The following is an 18,370-nucleotide window of genomic DNA, read 5'->3' as shown; positions in this document are numbered from 1 at the left end:
AAGGCCAGGGCTCAATTCCCAATTTTGCCTGTTGGCTTACTTAATGCCCCTGAACCCATGCTGAGATAATATCTACACCTCACAGTTTGTTAATTGATAACTAAAGAGATGGCACATCAAAATACAATATAAAGAAAGGTATTTGACATTTTTTCCCACTGATGTTTAAGACAAAGTTCTGGCATAAAGTAGATGTTTATTATAAATATTACTGACCCATTATCATGCCTTTAGGCCAAAGCTCATTTGCCTTGGTTTTTTGTTTGTTTGTTTTGGATACAATCTCACATTGGTTTGTTTCCCAAAGAATAGAGGAGGGTCTGGGCTTCTTCTCATATCTATCTATCTGCCAGCTCACCCCAAACGTCCCTTTCAAGTAAAGTCAGGTTTAAGTACTTGGTTATGTTCAATTTAAGATTGTGTGGCAGAGGCAAGGCTAAGTGTTCATGAAACCAAATTTCCTTTTCTACTAGGCACACATTTTACTTCCCAGCAACCCCTGCAGTTCGGTAGGACCATATGACCATGCACTTGAATTCTGGCTAAGGGAATGGGGTGAAAATAATGTACACCACTTCCAGGGCTGGCCCCCAATATCTCCAACAAGTCATCCACAGCTCTCCTCCCTTACCTGAGGCTCATAGATTGGATGATTCCAAGGCAACAGAGGAGGGTGGAGCAACAAGATAGAATCAACCTGGTTGTTCCATGATGGCAAGGAACAGACTCCCCACCCACTGGCCCTAACCAACCTGTTACACACTGTGATTTGTATGAAACAGAACCCTTTATTGTTAAGCCACTGAGATACTGGTATTGTTAGCCTACTCCGAGTAAAATACCATGTATTTGTCACCATCATAAATGAAAAACCCTATTTATTGACGTGTGTTTCCACAGACTGAGTCCTTAAATCCACAAACAGTTCTTTTGGGACTTTTGACTCCCAGCATTTAGTTGCAGTGCCGGACACAGAGAAAAACAAATACATATTAAAAGAATGATTGTCACCTGTGACCTTAAGTGAATCACTTACTTTTAAGTCTATACAATTAAGTTTTAAAGAACTGTGATGATGAAATAATGAATGTGATTTGTGGATCATAAACAGATTCTAATGGTAAATGTGCTTCTTCTGTTTTGTAGGCCTTTCTCATCTTTTCCAGTCAATTCATCTTACTGCTTTGAGTTAGCTCTGTCCAATAGAAATACAATGCAAGCCACATACGTAAAATTTAAACATTTTAGTAGCCATATTAAAAAGTTAAATGAAGTACATAAAATTCTTTTAAATAATATATTTAACCCAATATATCCAAAATACTGCTGATTAGCTCTTTTATATTTTGTTAATGAAGTCTCCTAAATCTGATGTGTACGTTACAACACACCTCTATTTGGACTAGCTACGCATGGAGAGCTCAGCAGCCACGTGAAGCTAGTGGCCCCTGCAAATTGGACAGTGCAGCTGCGAGGCCTACGGTCTTGGTGAAGTCAACCTGACCATCCCTCCTTCACAATTAGTGACTCCTCTCCACTGCTCTCTCAAGGCCCCTATCCTCGCTATCTTGAAACCTAGAAGGTAAGCTCCTTGAGGAAGTCCAGACTGTTGTTTCGCGAAATCGTTCTCGCAGAGACTGCCTGGCATATAACGAGCGGTTATTAAATATGGAGGTAATTAATGAACCCGTGTGCGAAGAACCCCGTGGGAGGCCGAGTGGCGGGGACAGAAAATGGCCAGTCAGGGAGAGGGCGCCGGCCAGCGGCCACGGCAGGCCGGGATCGGGACGCCCGGGCCCGCGGCGGACCCGGGGTGGCATCCCCGGGGTGGCGGGCGCCGAGGACCGGGGCGCGGCGGGCTGACCCGGGGCGCCGGAGCCGCGGCCCGCCCCCTCCTACCCCCCGCGCCGCCGCCGCCGCCGCCGCCGCCGCCGAGCCCCGGAAGCGGGCGGGGATTTCCTGTGCCCGCCCCGCCAGCGCCCGCTGGGCCGCCGTCTCCGCCTGTCGCTGGCTCCGCGGCCGCCGGCTCCGACGAAGCGAAGGGCGGAGGGGAGGGGCAGGCGGCGCCCAGGAGGGAGGCACCGGGCCGCTGGCCAAGCCGACCGGGGTGAGTGGGGACGGGCTGGAGGGACTCGCGGCGAGAGGGAGGGACGCCTGGCTTCCTGGGGCGGTGGGTGGGGGCCCTGTCACCCGTGGGGGCGGGGAGGAAAATCGACGCGGCCTCTGGGTCGCTGCCTTTCCCTGGGGTCGGCCCCACTGACATCCTGTCTGCTCCCGTCGCCCTGTCTCCCTCGTCCCCATCGTCGCTGTCAGGCTCGCGGGTTCCCGCCGCTGTCACTCGAGCACAGGTTACCCGATGGCTCCTTTCTCTTCACTTGCTTATGCCCCAGTTCACGGGAAACCTGTTTTCTGATCTCACTTCCCTTGCTCCAGCTCTGCCTCTCTCGGATTCTCTGAAATCTGACCCTCGTCAGGGGCACTGTGACAAGAAGGAGAGAAGAAGCAACCTTACCCCGGAGCAGGCGCCCGTCCCGCCCACGCCCCACCCGAGGCAGGGGCCAGGCTTCTCGGACAGAGCGCTACTTGTCCCTGTGCCCTTGGGCTATTCATTTCGATACCCTCCTTTTTCTGTCCAGCAGCGCTGGCTGCAAAAACTAACTTCTGCAGGTGCCTTCTCCTGCCCCTCCCCACTTCCCCCACCCTCAGATATGGGAGGAAAAGGAGGACAGGAAAGCCCTAGAACCCGACTCCAATAGGGATCATCCTGGATCCAGGAGAAACCAGGTTAGCGCTGACATCTTGACTGCCCAGGTGCTGGCTCTGACACAGCCAACATCTTAGGAAATGCAGTCTGAGGATAAGTCCCTGCCCACTCCTTTGCTGACATTTTTGCCAGCACTTCCACAGGTTTTGTGTGAGTAGTCTGGGGAGGCTCACAGCTGGCCCAGTGGGCTCTGCATAGAGAGGCCTTCCATCAAGGGACTCTGCTGCTGGGGAGATGCAGACATGGGTTTGAGATAGGTGTCCGGATACTTAGAGGTAAAGCCCTGAGGGAAGATTGGTGAAGGGAGCTACACAACAAGGAAGAAGGACTCTGGTGAAGAGGGGAAATCGGTGTCTTATATGTTGAAAGTGAAGCGAATACAGGTGCCAGAATTCAGAAGAGAGCTAAAATGGAAGTTTCCCTGTATTGTTTTATTGGGAATTTTCCTTTCTTATGAGAAGTCTCTGAAAAAGAAACCTTCTAAACTGGGAATCAGTCCAGGATGCTCCCATGAGACCTTGAGACGTCTTTGGACTTAAGAGATGAAAGGAGAATTTGTTCCCTTCCTGTACATTGGGCTTAGTGTTCCCACCTACCTCTTTTATCAAAGACAAATGGCAAGAAAATAAACAATTTGATATCTGTCATTACCTACGCTGGGCTCGGAGGTTCTTGCAGACGTTACTGGGTGGATGTGAGTGAGCGAGGGTAGTTACCAAGGTTCTGACCTGTTTTTGGAAGCATTTCACTGGCTCTGATGGCTTGGGGATTGGATAAGAATCACAAAAATATTATGTTGCCAAGGAGAAAGGGACTCTGCACAGTCTCATAGACTGTGTCTTTACCAGAAGCCTCAAGGCCCTGTCACAGCTCAAGTGGGACTTGTCTTGCTCCTGAGATGTCCAGAGAAAAGAAGAGCCCACAAACCCAGTCCTGTGCACTGGCGAATTATTGTTAATAATCTTTTTTTATTTTTATTTTTTATCTATCCTGAATCTCTTCTCTTGCAATCAAAAGAAGAGACCTGTATAGAGATAGAAAACATCTATCTTTTCATTCATTGGTAGCATCATTCATCAGCCTTCTTCCCTAGGCCAGGCAAAACTGTGTGCATCATTTTTAACTTTTCCCCAATGGCTATAGTTCCCATCCTTTTCTTCATTTGTATTACTCCTGAGGTACACATTCTGGCTTCTCCATGCCCTTCTTTAAAATTGAATGTATTTTTCTAATAAGATCTGACTGGTTCTTCCCTGTGTCTTAAATGACAGGCCTGTTAATTCGCCGCAGGTGTCGTGTTAGCAGTAACTGCTTCCCCTTTTTCCGCCTCTGGCCCAAACCCTTTCTGCTCTTTTTTGCTTTTCCCAATTAGACATCAGCTCCTCACTGAGCAATAATTTCTCTTATCTGTTGAGGTTGCTTTGGAGTCTTATACCTGTTTTCCAAGTTATTGGTCTTTCTACCATATTTACTATCAGTTCTCATTTTCTCTATCTGAAGGACAGGTCACATGTCTCTTTGTTGAGATGTGTTCTAAGTGAGACACCATTTGTCCTCACTATGAGTCCCAGCCAAAGGGTGTATTTGTGTTATGAGCACACATGACACAAATACACCCTTTGGCTGGGACTTATAGTAGTCATTTCATTCTAAACTAATTGATGAGAATGGGATTTGTGACAGAAACCTTATCTGTGATTAGATCCATTTTTGTTGAGTGCCAATCTGTGCATTCCTTTCTGCATGTTTCTAGATTGCTTACTTTAATTTCAGTGGTTGAAATTAATGGATAACTTTTGAATTTACAGAATTTTTTTTTTGATGAAGTTAGTTCTTTCAGCTTTTAGGGATATGCTATTTCTACCATGAGGTTCCTAAAATAACCACTAGTGACTTTGCTTTGTAGCACCTGTTCATTTCTTAGTTCCTCCAAGACGCTTGGCTCAGGCTCAGTTGATTGGAACACATCAAGCTTTTAAAGTTCATCTTCCATCAAGCCCTTCTCATCCAGTTTCCTCTTTTATCCCTGGGCTGTTTTCCATAACTCCCTTAGGAATATCAACCCTTCCCATTTTCATGGGCACAGCTGATATGAATTTGTTCCAGGTCACAATTTGGGTTTGCAGCAAAAATGCTTTCAGAACAGACAACAGCCCTGGGGACAGGATGGGAGTCGATGAATGTCCAGCTGGATGGAGCAGAGCCCCAGGTAGAAAGGGGCAGCCAAGAAGAGGGGCCGTGGAGAACAGCACCAGGGCCCCTGGAACACCTGTGCTGTGACCTGGAAGAGGAGCCACAGTCCCTTCAAGAGAAGGGTGAGAGCCTGGCGCGTGTGTGTGGGGTGGGGAGAAGCACAGCGCAGAGAGTAGTCTCCTAATCTCTGTTCAAAAAGTAGTTTAAAATTCCCAAATTGCCATGGACTGAACAGCACAATCAATACCAGTACTAGTCCATTCTTCCTAGGCCCTAGTCATGGGAATATAAGGAGCTCCTGGATTCTACCAACCACATAACTAGGCTTCTCTCCTCCTTCCACATGCTGCAAGTGCATGCTTAGTGATACTGAATGTGGAAAACAAAGGAAGTGACAGCAGCACTGATTACTGTTGGAGAACACACCCAGTAAGTCGCACTTTGCAAGATGAAAATTACATTCAAATAATATAAATTCAAACCATCGCTAGTCTAGTAAAGATGGGTGACATAAAAGCTCTACTAAACACCACTCAATACCCTTACAGAACATTTTGAGTGAAGATCTCTTTTACTACATTTATGCATTTGAGTTTTACCAACGGGCATAGGTGCAGGAAAAAATGTGACCCCGGAGCCCCTCTAAAATGGAGCCTAGGCTCTTATTGGGAGAGGGTGGACAGTCCATCTCTAATGGTTCCTCTCTCCCCTCACCAGCTCAGTCAGCTCCCTGGGTTCCTGCTATTCCCCAGGAGGGGAGCACCGGAGACTGGGAGATGGCAGCTGCACTTCTTGCAGCCGGATCACAGGTGGGCTGTGCGCTTCCCTCAGCCTCTCCCAGGGTCTCACCCCTGCTGCCTTTCTATAGCCGGAGTATCATCCCACTGATTTGTTATTTCACATGATCACTAATACTATGTTCATCTTATAACTGAGCAGATTCTGTCCCTTTCCAAGGGGTTCATAACACCCTTGAACAAAATGAATGGAGGCATAACAAGAAGAGAGGAGTTCCTAGAAGTTAGGTTTTTTTGTTTTTGTTTTTTTAATAGATGGCTATGCTATCCGCAGGGGGATTTTAAGAATAATTCATTAACGTCCTTTAAGAAATAAAGCTAGAAAGGTTAGAAAAAGAGAACCTGAAGAGAGCTTGAAAGGACATAAAACAGACAGGATTGGGTGGATGCTGGGGCATTTATGGAAAAAGGCAAGAAGAGATTGAGGCCATAATGCTAATAAATGGCAGCGCTAGGAGTCATTTGGCTCCAGAATCTGGGCTCCTAAACACCATCCTATGCTGCCTCAAAAGATAAGAAGGTGACCTGATGGTGGGGGTGAGAGAGAATGTTTTATCTATATCATTTTGTGCTGATAGAAAAGGAAAGGTCAAGGAAAGGAGGGAGGAGATAGTAGGCGATTTCAGTGAAAATCGTCAGGCAGGTGAGTAGAGACGGCAGATACCTGTAGGTAACACAGGGGGCAGTAGTTTCTGGTGCCTCTGACTCCTCATGGTCCCACTTGGGAAACTCCTTAGAGATACTCCTCTCTTACTCATTGACCATTATCTTTACCCTTCTCTTCATTTCCCCTTCACCAAAACAGTGTGCCCTCCCCAGGGACCTCTGGGAAATTCTTTTTCTAGATCCTCTTTTGCCCTCTCTTCTATACTACCCCGGCCTTTTATACTGAGATCACATTTTCCTTAAGGAACAGCTGGTGACAGATGATGCTACATTTTGTTTCAGGGCCTGGTAACCATCAAGGATGTGTCACTGTGCTTCTCTCAGGAGGAGTGGCGGAGCCTGGACCCTTCTCAGACAGACTTTTATGGAGAATATGTCATGCAGGAAAACTGTGGGATAGTGGTCTCTCTAAGTAAGCATGACCTTCCCCAGCCACTAAAAGACTGTACTCTGGGAGGATGCAGCCATGTACTCCAGGGCTGTTGGATAGCGTCTATCTAGGGTTCTTTTCTTGGCGGGAAATCTGTCTAGACTTCCTCCAGAGGAAGAATACTAGGGCTAATCCAAAGAGGATGGAAGTGAGGAGTCGTTTTTTAAAGACAACAGCAAAATAATGCTGCGTTACGGAAAAGAGAACTAGGCTCTTCTTGGTTTGGAATTCACAGGTTCTTACAAAGCAGAGAGAAGGACATCTAAGAGCTGGAACAGAGTCCTTGGGAACTCAGAAATCATCTAGGGAAAGATGGCAGTGCAGGGGTGGGGTGGCTGTGTTGGAGCTAATTAAATGAAGTTATGAGCAGAAAGGACAGTTGGGCAAGAAGTATTTGAAATATAACTGGAGGAGAACAGACTTGTTGGGGAAAAGTGTGATTTTTCTAGAAGAAAGAGGAGGGAATTAAGGAATGGGAGGGGGGAAGAGGGCCTTCTTATACCTGGCCTTCTTTTATCTAGGATTCCAAGGAATAATCTAGGAAACAGCTTTCTTCAGAAATACAGAATTACGGCTGAACTAATTGACATCTTTATTTTCCTTTCCCATGGGTAGGGTTTCCAATCCCCAAACTGGACATGCTTTCTCAACTAGAAGGAGGGGAAGAGCAGTGGGTCCCTGACCCACAGGACTTAGAGGAGAGGGACATCCTGAGGGTCACATATACAGGTAAGAACGTGGAGTGGACTTTTAGCCATGGCCTTCACCCTTCTTGGAGTGTCATCATTACATGTCCTTTTAATCCCTCCGCTGCCTCAGGGAGTCGTAAAGTCAAAAGCTTTAGAAATCTTTCTCTTCAAAAGCAAGCCAGTGTAGCAGAGTGGTTTAGAGAGCAGGCTCTGGAGTCAAACTTCGTGGATTTGAATTCAGGGCCATACCTGTGGGACCTTGGAAAAGTAATTAACCTCTCTTTGGGTTTCTCATCTGTAAATTATTGTGAGATTTAAATATGTTAGCGTAGTAGAACAGTACCACGTACATAATAAGCACTTAATAAACGTTAGTTGTTGTTATTGTTGTTGTTGTTGTTCAACTTCCCAGCCATTGCAGAAATGCCTTCCACAATGTCTCTATTATTGCCGACAGGTGGTCACCCAGCCCGTTACGATTGCAGCACATTCCTTAACTCTCTCCATTTATGTTTAGGCAGGAAGATGATGATTAATAGTAAAAACAAAACAAAACAAAAAAAACCACCCATGGTGAATAAATAATAGTAATAAATAAATAATCACAGCAGCATAGACCACTTCCTAAGTGCTTACTAGTGCAGATACTGTGCTATCTTATAATAATGCCCATTATCACAGAAGAAGAAATGAAGGCTCACAAAAGTGGGAAAGCTGAGATTCAAAATTGGGTAGTCTGTCTCCTAAGCCTAGGCTTTTAAGTCCTACACCTCTTGCACTTGTACAACATTAAAATCTGTTCTCTCAGCCCTGGTGGGGTGAGGTTTAGGCCCTAACAGACATCATACAAACCTCACCTGTGACTTGGGTCCTGGGGTACTCTCTTGTGACTCCCCTCTTGGGGTCGGTATTTTCCCTTCTCCACAGGAGATGGAAGTGAGCACGAGGGAGATACCCCTGAACTAGAAGCAGAACCTCCCAGAATGTTATCTAGTGTGTCCGAAGATACTGTTCTCTGGAACCCGGAGCACGAGGAGAGCTGGGATTCCATGCCCAGGAGCTCCCGAGGAATGCTCCTGGGCCCACCTTTTCTACAGGAAGATAGCTTCTCAAACCTTCTGTGTAGCACAGAGATGGATTCCCTATTAAGACCGCACACGTGCCCCCAGTGTGGGAAACAGTTTGTGTGGGGCTCCCACCTTGCAAGGCACCAGCAAACGCACACTGGAGAGAGGCCCTACAGCTGCCTTAAGTGTGAGAAGAGCTTTGGGAGAAGACATCACCTGATCCGGCACCAGAAAACCCACCTGCATGACAAGCCCAGCAGGTGCTCTGAGTGTGGCAAGAATTTCCGATGCAACTCCCACCTGGCCAGTCACCAGAGAGTGCACGCAGAAGGCAAATCCTGCAAGGGCCAAGAGGTCGGAGAGAGCCCTGGGGCTAGGAAACGGCAGCGTGCCCCACCCGTGCCAAAGTGCCACGTGTGCACTGAGTGTGGGAAGAGCTTTGGCCGACGGCACCACCTAGTGAGACACTGGCTGACCCACACTGGGGAGAAGCCCTTCCAGTGCCCTCGCTGTGAGAAGAGCTTCGGCCGGAAACATCACCTGGACAGGCACCTGCTGACTCACCAGGGACAGAGTCCCCGGAGCAGCTGGGACAGAGGGACAGCTGTCTTTTGAAATCTGTTCGTGCTGCAGCTGTGGTCACATCTATCAGCCAGCGCTACCAGGAGTCTGTGCCGGAGCTGCCTCTGTCCTGCACCCAGGCCACAATCATGAGCCCTGGCCCTACCCCCGGAAAGACGAGGCCAGTGCTGACCAGAGCATGTCTCACCAGTTCTGTGATAGACCACACAAAATGGAGTTCTTTGGGCAACACTTTTGGGAAACAGTGCTTACTACATGGGCTGATATTCAGCCTGAGCCCTTTCTGAAGGGCACAGTGATACCAGTGGTTTATGGCTGAGGTCCATTCTGATTGGTAGGAGCCTCTGCCATACTAGTTGTTAAATATTTTGAGTATCACCATTGTATACTATAACTGTTATATTCTCTTTATATATATATATATATATATATGTATGTGTATATATACATATATACACATATATGTATGTGTGTGTATATATATAATATACATATATGCATGTGTATATATAATATATATACAGAGGGTCCCAAAAAAATGTATACACATTTTAAGAAAGGAAAAAACTATTAAAATTGTGATATTCAATATATACCGATAACAAAAGATGAATACAAGTCACGTTTGACTTGTGCAATTACAAGAGGTGCTCAAAGTGGTTACCATGCGCATAATTTTAATACAGTTTTTTTCCCTTTCTTCAAATGTGTGTACATTTTTTTGGCACCCTCTGCATATATATGTATATATATAGAGAGACCATATTAGCATGTTAAAAGCTCCGACAACTTACATAGTAGGACAAATTGTTAAGCTTCTTTTCATGCAATGTTTCCTAAATGTATTTGACCTCAATATCCTTTCTATCTCACATCCCACAGAACTGGTGACTCCGTGAAACACTCTGGTGAGCACCGGGTTAGAGCAATGAGGAAACAGGAAAGAGATAGTGTCTAGGCACCCAGAGCCCCCTTTGTTTAATCCAAATGAAAGCTGAGGGGCAGACCTCATTCCTGTGTGGGTCTATCACCCTTACCTCAATCATCCAAATATACATCCATACCTCTCACACCCACCTGCTGAAAAATAGAAACACTTTCACCCCCTTATTCCAGTCCCTTCATCCCACACATACATAAATCCAGCTGAGAAATCACACTACCATGCTCAGAGGTGGACCTTATAGCCCCAAGTAACCCAGGCCCACACAGAAGAAAAAAACTTTATCCCCTTGAACAGACCCCTCTCCTCTTGACTGTGTCTCTATGTGTCTATGTGTATCTGTGTGCAGGGTCTTTGAAGAGAGCATGTAAAGTGCAAACTGTACAAGCTAGATTTTCTAGGGGCTGTGTTCTGGGGATAAGGGTAGTGGGGATTTATGGGGTTTTTTGTTTTGTTTCAACATAGGAAGTAAGCTGAGCAATTAAGGGAACCCTAGTGGAAAATGGTTAAGTGATGTTGTGGAATTTGAGGTATAAAGCTGTTTTCAGTGTCACTGAGATCAAGGTAACTGTGGAGATATATATATATATATATATATATATATATATATATATATATATATATATATTATATATATATAGACATATATATATATATATAGGTCTAAACCTCTGGGCTGCAGGTTCTTTTTGCCTGGGTGGAGAGAGAAAGAAACATCCTCAGTCAGGTGAGCTCTTTCATGTTTATTTCAAGCAAGATGCATGTAGAAGGTTACTGCTGAGTGGGTTTTTCGTCTTGTTTTAAGTGCTGGGAAATTAGGGCAGGAATCACAGTGCTTACAAGTTGTTGTCATTACTCTTGTTGGACGGTGATTGCCCCATCAAGAGGGCAGAGTTATTTTTGAGGATCTCATTCTCCCAGAAACAGAACTTTAGGGGAAATGGCTGTGGTTTAGTTTTTCAGCTGATGCAGGGTAATGAGCTTTCCAGTTTTCTTCCTAATTCTGGGAATGTGTCCACGCTAAGACTTTTAACTTCAGGACTTGCATTCTAGCATCTGTTAGTTGATGCATTGGTCATTGTCTCTCTTTTTGATGATGTATTAATACCAATGTTGTAATTTAAAAATTACCTTGTATGGAAAAGCAGTTTGGGATTAGAGAGGGAAAGGAACAAAGAGGATGAAAGTGGGATATTTTCTCTTCAATGCTTAGATTCTGGTTTTTTCTTACACTTCTTTTTCAACTATAACTGGTAGAATTAGCCAGAGAGGCAAGAGGAAGTGAGCTGCAACAATCTAGTGTAATGATTGTCCCATTTGCTTAAGGAACAACGAAGTGAATCACAGCTCCTCAGAGGCCCGGACCCAAATGGAGCTGAGAACAGGGTCATTTTGCTGACTGGGCTTCTTAGAGTGGGTCTGACTTGAGCAACCCAGCCCCTGCCTCCCTTCTGCTGTTCAGAGCAGCCTTCCTTCTTTGCTTGGAATGCATTTCTCTTGCTTATGTTCCTGTGAATAGAGCAAAATCGCCAGCCATTTGCAAGATGGCCTTATCTTAGGTCCTCAGAGACAGGAGCATTTTAGGATCAGTATTAGGAGATGCCCCAAGGAAAAGAAAAGTATTGGATTCCAGTGGTAAAACTGAAGTATGCCATTTCTTTTTCCCTCCCACTATGCCTCATTCATTAATGCAAATCAGCTCTATGTAAGCAATAGTTCAGAACCTGTGTTGGATCACAGACCCTTTTGAGAATCTGATAAAAACCAGAAACTCATTTTTGAGAAAAATAAACATCAGCCATCCACTCAGTTTTGCATACACATTTAGCAGGTTCAGAGCCTATCCATGGAATCACTACACTGGGGTCAAAGAAAGGGAGTTACCCTAACCCTATATGGTCATTATATATTTGTGTCAAGAATTACAAGGGAAGGGGCACTAAATATTTCAAGGACTAAGATACCAGAGACAGTAGGCTATAAGGATAGAGCCTGGTCTTTAATGACTAGAAGGGTATTGCTTATAATCTATATATTTTTTTGAAAGATACTCGTATATGACATGCTAACAAATCCAGTTCCTCACAAACCCTGTTTTAAAGACTTGTAGGAAGCGACTCTCCATACTATCGGATCACATCTCTTAATAATCAGATGTTAACCTCTGACCTTTGATCTGTTTTAGTAATTGTAAGGCTAGAAAGTGAAACCCCTAAAGTGTAGGTGCAGTCACACCACCCACCTGAAAGGCGTCATGGAGGCTGAGGCCTTCTGCAGATGGGGCATCTCTTTAGGTCATTTCTGGTGCACCGCTGCCTTCTCTACCTCGATCCAACACCACTTCCCTTGGACGAAAAATAAAATAAGCAACACCCATCAGATAGGTGAATAGATTTTAATGGTTTTTCCCACAGGGAATCAGCCTCAAACTCCCATCTTCCTCCCAACTCCATCTGCCACATGTCCACCGTACCCCTTTAAATTAAAAAAAAAAAAAAAAAAGTGTCTGTTCTCACTGGGCAAAATGTAAAATAGGGAAGTCTCATCTTAAGGAACCTGTCACCTTATGTGGTGCTACTGCTCTATTCAGTGCCCAAGTATCCTCCCCTTTCCACCCCATCAAAATATCTCTGCAAAAAACCCTTACACTGGAGAATGTGACCCAAAGTGTTCACTCTTCCCACATCTATTTTCACCTTAAGCCTTAGCTCTAATAGTGGAAGTGGAAGGAAAAGGTTTTCCCCTGTTACAGTGATATTACGACTTTAGGGAGCTAAAGGGGTGATCATTAAACCAGTTTCCTATTTCCATTAAAGTGAGCCCTGACTCAGAACCATAGGTGGCAGAAGACAGGCTCTTTCCATTTGTATCTGAGTCGGGGCGAGTGGGCTGTGCAGTAACAGAAGAGTGAAATCTATTCCCTTAGGCCCCTTAGAGGTCCTGAGCAGGCAAAATTTTCTCTTCCCTGTAGCGCTATACGAGGCCTCGGGTCGCACAATGTGGTCCTGGGACCAGAGCATCAGCATCACCTGGGAATTCGTTTTAGAAATGCAAATTCTCCTGCTCTACCCCAGACAAACTAAAGCAGGAATTCTGGGGGTGGAGCCCAGCAGTCAGTCTTTTCACCTGCCTTCCAGGATCCCTGAAGTATGCTAACATTTGAGAACCTCTGTCTTGGAGATTCCAGTTCCATTTCAATCAGTGGTACCTTGCCCTCTTCAAACGGGGAGAGAGGATCTTTATACACCCTTTGTCAAATTGACTTTCTGCAACCTCTCTAGGCTAGTTACTTCTCAGTTCTGTTCCTTTTGAGTCCCAAGGTCTTTCGCTACTCTTCAGTCAATGAAAGGTCTGGGTCAGTCACCAATTTCAAAAACTGTAATGGGGCAACTACTCAGCTGCTATGATTGGTTGGGATTGGAGCTTCTAAAATGGGCACTGAGGATTTGTGGGTCCAGAAATCTGAAAGGACAAAGAGGAGCAGACACATCAAAGATGGGAAATCCAACGTAAAACTGAAAAACTGACATTCAAGGAAATGGTCCTCTTTGCTCTAGTCCTTTTCCAGGTGTACTAAGTTGCCCTGGAGACAGGCGGGGTGGGCATTCAGCACAGAGGTAGGGAGTAAGGCCAACTGTCCTAAGTCCTTAAGAACCCAAGTTTTCCAATTTCACAGTGCACTGGAGAACAGTAGGGTGCCATGTAAAAGATTTCTAACCATGGTCTACCCTATGGGCAAGGGCAGCAGGAGCATCAGAGAGCCCCCGGGACACAAGAAGGAACCAGGCTCATGTCGTAAGATGTGACACAAACAAGATTTCAACCCAGACTACTAGGTAGAGGTTGTAATCAATTAAGCCATGGCACCTATGTCAAAAATGCATTCCCCTACTTTGAAGATTCTGTCCAATTCAGGCTTCAGGAAGGGATCTGTCTTACAGGCCCTGGCCCTGTAACCTACTCCAGCTCTCCTCCTGGCACACCCACGAGGACAGACTGAACTGAAAGTTGCAAACCTGCCAGCCCGGTGGGGATCTTTGGGGGAGGTGATCAGCCCCTCTCCCCTAAGGCAGAGAAGCTTGATGGTGGCTTTCTTCAACTCCAAGCCTCAGGCTCTCTCCCTCTTTCCTCTCACCGCCTCCATTTTCCCAACGAGCGGAACGCTTCTTCCACTCTTCACTCCCACTTCTTTTTCAGTTTGATTGGTTTGGTTTGGTATTTTTGTTTTGCCTGGGTAGTGCCACACCTTCCTGAGGCTGTTTGTTCTTCCCAATTCTTATCTTTCTTCTTCCATCATAGTTCCTCTTTTGAAGCTTCTGGCCAGTTCCATTCCACTCACTACTTGCCTCTTTGCCTGTCGTCCAATTGCTTTTCTGACAGCTTTAAGCCTACTAAGCAGGGTTCATTCCTCGTACTTCCCACTTTCTTTTCTCAAATTCTTGGCTTGGTTATAGCAGCTCAGCTGCCATCTCACCACTGTACATCTCTCGCATACACACCTCCCCACATCTGGATTTGCCCAAGGTTGCTGGTACTGTCAAATCCAGGTCCTTTACTCCATTCCCTACAGGCTCTTCTTCCCTTGATGTCGCTTCCAAAGTGGCTTTCTACTTTTTGCCATTTTGATATACTCAGTCCCTTCCTGTCGTTGTGGTTCTTGAGAATCAGTCTCAATTCTACAAGCCATTTTTTGTGTGCTTACTATGTCCCGGGCACTGGCTGCTCCAGGCCTGGGAGATTGAGTGTGACCACAGTTCCTGGACTCGTATGTTCCTCAGCCAAGTTCTCCCCGCCACCACTTTCCTGCCGTGCCTCATGCCACTGCACACCAAGGTGCTCTTTTCCAGGAAGCTTTAGGGGTGTATGCCCATTTGCCATCCAGCCCAGCTGCTCGTGCCTGCCAGGTTTGTAGCTATTGTTTGACTTAATTCCCTCTGACGGACTGTGAACTTCCCACAGATTACCCAATGGGGAACCTTTGTCTGTATCATTAGGGATTTACAATTTGCTCTTTGTGGTCCCTGTCAGTTGAATAAAAGATGTATTGGCTGTGTTACTGTATTCCTCTACTCTTCCTTCCATTCTTAGCTCTGCTTTCCTGACAAAAAGGCTGCAACAGAATGGGGGACACCAGACAGCTCTAGGGGTAGTTGTGCGAGCCCCCTTGCTGCCCCTCCTGAAACAAACCTCAAGACATCACAAGTTAGGCCTCCCTCCATCCCTTCTCATGTCCTGGCTTCCCAGTCAGTGGGGGCTTAACTCATCCTGGAGACGGAGACAGCAGAGCTCTGAACAGGGCCAGGCCTAGGGTAAGGCAGGCGACGGAGGGCCAAGGGCACAAATTTAAGGACGTCCTTGGTCTTGGGGTAATTCAAGTGCCGACTCTGCTCTTGGGAGCCCCTTAGAGTCTGAGCCTTAGACACTTGAGTGCAGAGCCTGGAGCACATTGAGCCCCTACACAAATTCACAATAATTGGTGATTTGGGGAGAACCAGACGAGGTGCACAGGGGTGGGGTGAGGCAGGAACTGAGTCCACCAGACGCATTCACCTTAGAGGGTGAAGAGGCCAGGCAACTGGCAGAGGGTATCAAGAGGATAGATGGGGGAAGAAATAGTGTGGGAGAAAACATGGAAGCTTGCTTGGGGGAAGCCTCCAGCCTGTGACCCACTGATACGGCCTCCCATGCCTGGAGCTTCTGTTTTGCAGGCCTCGAGCGCAACCCAAAGGCTTTGCTCTTCCTCCATGGGAGTTGCCTTAAAGAGCTTCGAGCCTACTGCTTAGGAGCTCTTCCGCCTCTGCCGCTTTCCCATCACCAGCCGGGCTGTTCTGTCACCTGCCTCCATGTCTCATATGTTTTCCTATTTTCTTGCAGTTCACTCTCACTTCCTTTCAGTCACGAAGAGTAAAACTTTTGACAAGTCTGGTCTTTCCCCTAACCAAAAGGGAGTGGAGGGAAGGAACATATAAAAAGGAGAGAAGAAACAGCTGTGATTGTTCATGGACGCGCCTGTTCCCTCAGCGAGCTCCAGTGGACTATTGAAATCCTGACTTCCTTCTTACTCTCAATGCCTTTACTTATCCATGCCGTTCCTAGCCTCATCCAAGGCGTCATGCTGACACTGCCTCAATCTTTAGTTTCTCTCTTCCAAGTCCTTTGGCTTTTTTTTTTTATAAGTCCTTTGCTGACCTGGTACCCCTATATTAATTTCTCAAACATCCTATCTCCCTATGCTTGCTAGGCACTTAGGTTTTGGCTGAAGTGAACTCCAGCCCAACCAGACAGCCTTTCTATGTTAGAACTCCCCAGAGGAGGAGGAAGAACAGGAGAAAGAGATCTGTTGATTTAAGACCACTAACAAATGGAGATGTTCACTTGTTCTGAAAACAACCCCTCACGAATGTGTTTGAGCACATCCTCCCCTGCAAGAAACCTCTAAATCATTAAAACACTTTGTAGACATGAATTCTAAACTTCTGACCTGCACTTACTTAAAAAAGATGTCTCATAGAGCTAATGAGTAGATGGTGAGGCCCCATTCAGTATCTATAATTGTAGTGAAGAGAGCACTGGATTTGCAGTTAAAAGTCAATTTCTAAATTGTACATATTCTAAACATTAGTTTTTTTACATAGGATCTAAGAAATTGAGGCGAAGGTGAAATGAAATAATTCATGCAAAAGTACAAGCCACCTTATAAATGAAAAAGCTATAACTGACAATTACGTGGAAATTTCTACCTTATTTTTGAGCAAGTTACAATTTATTCTGAAAACATACAAAAAAAGAGTCTCATTTCTAGGTCTCATCTACAATTCCCATCACCTTCCCCTTACAATAGAGAACCACTTAGTTTTTGTGTGTATCCTTCCACAGTTTGTTTATACAATTACAAAGAAATATATTTTCCTTCATTTTACACACAAGGTGGTATTGGTATACTCAGTGTCTTGATTTTTTTTCTTCTTTTACTTAGGGAGCTTGTCATAACAATACACAGAGAATCTCCCCTTTTCAGCTGCATGCTATTTCACTGTATGGACGCTTCACAGTTTAACCAATCCCCTAGTGATATTTAGATTATTTCCATTTCTTTTAACTGCAATGTTGCACTGAATACCTTTGTCATAAATCTTTTCACATTAATATCTAAAAGATAAATTCCTAAAAGTGGTTCTGCCGGGTCCAAGGACATTTGCATTTGCAGTTTGGAAAGCCAGATTCCCCCCATTGGGGTGGCGGAGGTTTACACTCCCACTAACATTGTGAGTGCCTGTTGCCCCACAGCCTCGCCAAAGGAGTCGATAGGTTCTTGAACTTTTTGGATTCAAAAAGCTATCTTACTGTTTTAATGAGCATTTATTTTATGAGTGAAATTGCACCTTTCTCATATTTTCAAAGGCCATTTGTATTTCTGTTAACTTTTTTCAACGACGGTTGAATATTTGATGCTAGAGGGCATCTCAGTTTCATGACAATTTTCTGATCATCATTGCACCAGCCAGCTGAGATAAAAGGGAAGCAAAGAATTGAGGTCACGGAGATTCCATTTGCTCTGACTAACGTGAAATGCCCAAATATGCTACTAGAATGTAAGCAGTGAAAAGTGGGGATTATGTTTTATCCATCTATATTCCCAGCAAAGGGCCCAGCCCTTTGCAAACACTTAGACGTAGTGAAAACTAGAGATGAGATTTGCTAGGGGAATACCTTCCATATAAGTACCCAGTTAGGATAATGATCTAGATAACCTGCCAATGAGTGAAGTTCATTTCTTCTATTTCATCGGACTACAGCCACCCCAAAGTTTAGCAAAGCAAAATAATCTAAAATGACCATTGTTAGTTACATAAGGTCAGGGTCTGACACAATAAATTTGATAAGTTTACTAGTGAATGAATGAAGTTTGCTTACATGAAGAAACCATCATTATACAAACAGAAGTATGATGGTTCTTAGGAAATCTAGAAAACAAATTGTTGCCAGTGTCCATTCCATCCTATCTTAGGGGGAAGGGCTTTCTAATTCTAGATCATCTGTTCTTTAGGGAAAAATATCCGGGACTATAAAGAAGCAATACATGTGGCTATCATAAGGGCATTTGTTAAATTTGTTCTAATTGTGTTCAACAGTGTTTCTCACTGCCTCTTTTCAGATGGCTCCCTATTCTGATTCTGTTTGCTTCATTCTGCCAGACAATTCAAGAGCACATACACCTAATTATAGTGGGGGGAAATTT

At 45.2% G+C, this 18,370-nt stretch overlaps 1 protein-coding gene across 1 annotated transcript; it reads left to right on the top strand.

Annotated features, from left to right (window-relative positions):
* The first annotated feature begins 1,973 nt into the window (after window positions 1-1,973).
* On the top strand, window positions 1,974-9,597 carry ZNF641 (zinc finger protein 641). Its single transcript, XM_033117478.1, has 6 exons — window positions 1,974-2,107; window positions 4,871-5,079; window positions 5,675-5,766; window positions 6,703-6,832; window positions 7,466-7,579; window positions 8,467-9,597. The coding sequence occupies exons 2-6, from the start codon at window positions 4,896-4,898 to the stop codon at window positions 9,219-9,221; spliced, it is 1,275 nt and encodes a 424-aa protein (XP_032973369.1). The 5' UTR covers window positions 1,974-2,107; window positions 4,871-4,895; the 3' UTR covers window positions 9,222-9,597.
* Window positions 9,598-18,370: the final 8,773 nt, after the last annotated feature.

This window comes from Rhinolophus ferrumequinum, chromosome 10 (genome assembly GCF_004115265.2).
Source record: "Rhinolophus ferrumequinum isolate MPI-CBG mRhiFer1 chromosome 10, mRhiFer1_v1.p, whole genome shotgun sequence".
In the NCBI taxonomy this organism is placed as follows: Eukaryota; Metazoa; Chordata; class Mammalia; order Chiroptera; family Rhinolophidae; genus Rhinolophus; species Rhinolophus ferrumequinum.
This window is presented reverse-complemented; position numbering and strand designations above follow the sequence as displayed.

Bases quoted from the DNA above. Each gene is read 5' to 3' on its own strand.
- ZNF641 (XM_033117478.1), top strand. From the start codon at position 4,896: ATGCTTTCAGAACAGACAACAGCCCTGGGGACAGGATGGGAGTCGATG. The intron at 5,080-5,674 runs GTGAGAGCCTGG...TCCCCTCACCAG, and splicing joins ACAGTCCCTTCAAGAGAAGG to CTCAGTCAGCTCCCTGGGTT. The intron at 6,833-7,465 runs GTAAGCATGACC...TCCCATGGGTAG, and splicing joins TGGGATAGTGGTCTCTCTAA to GGTTTCCAATCCCCAAACTG.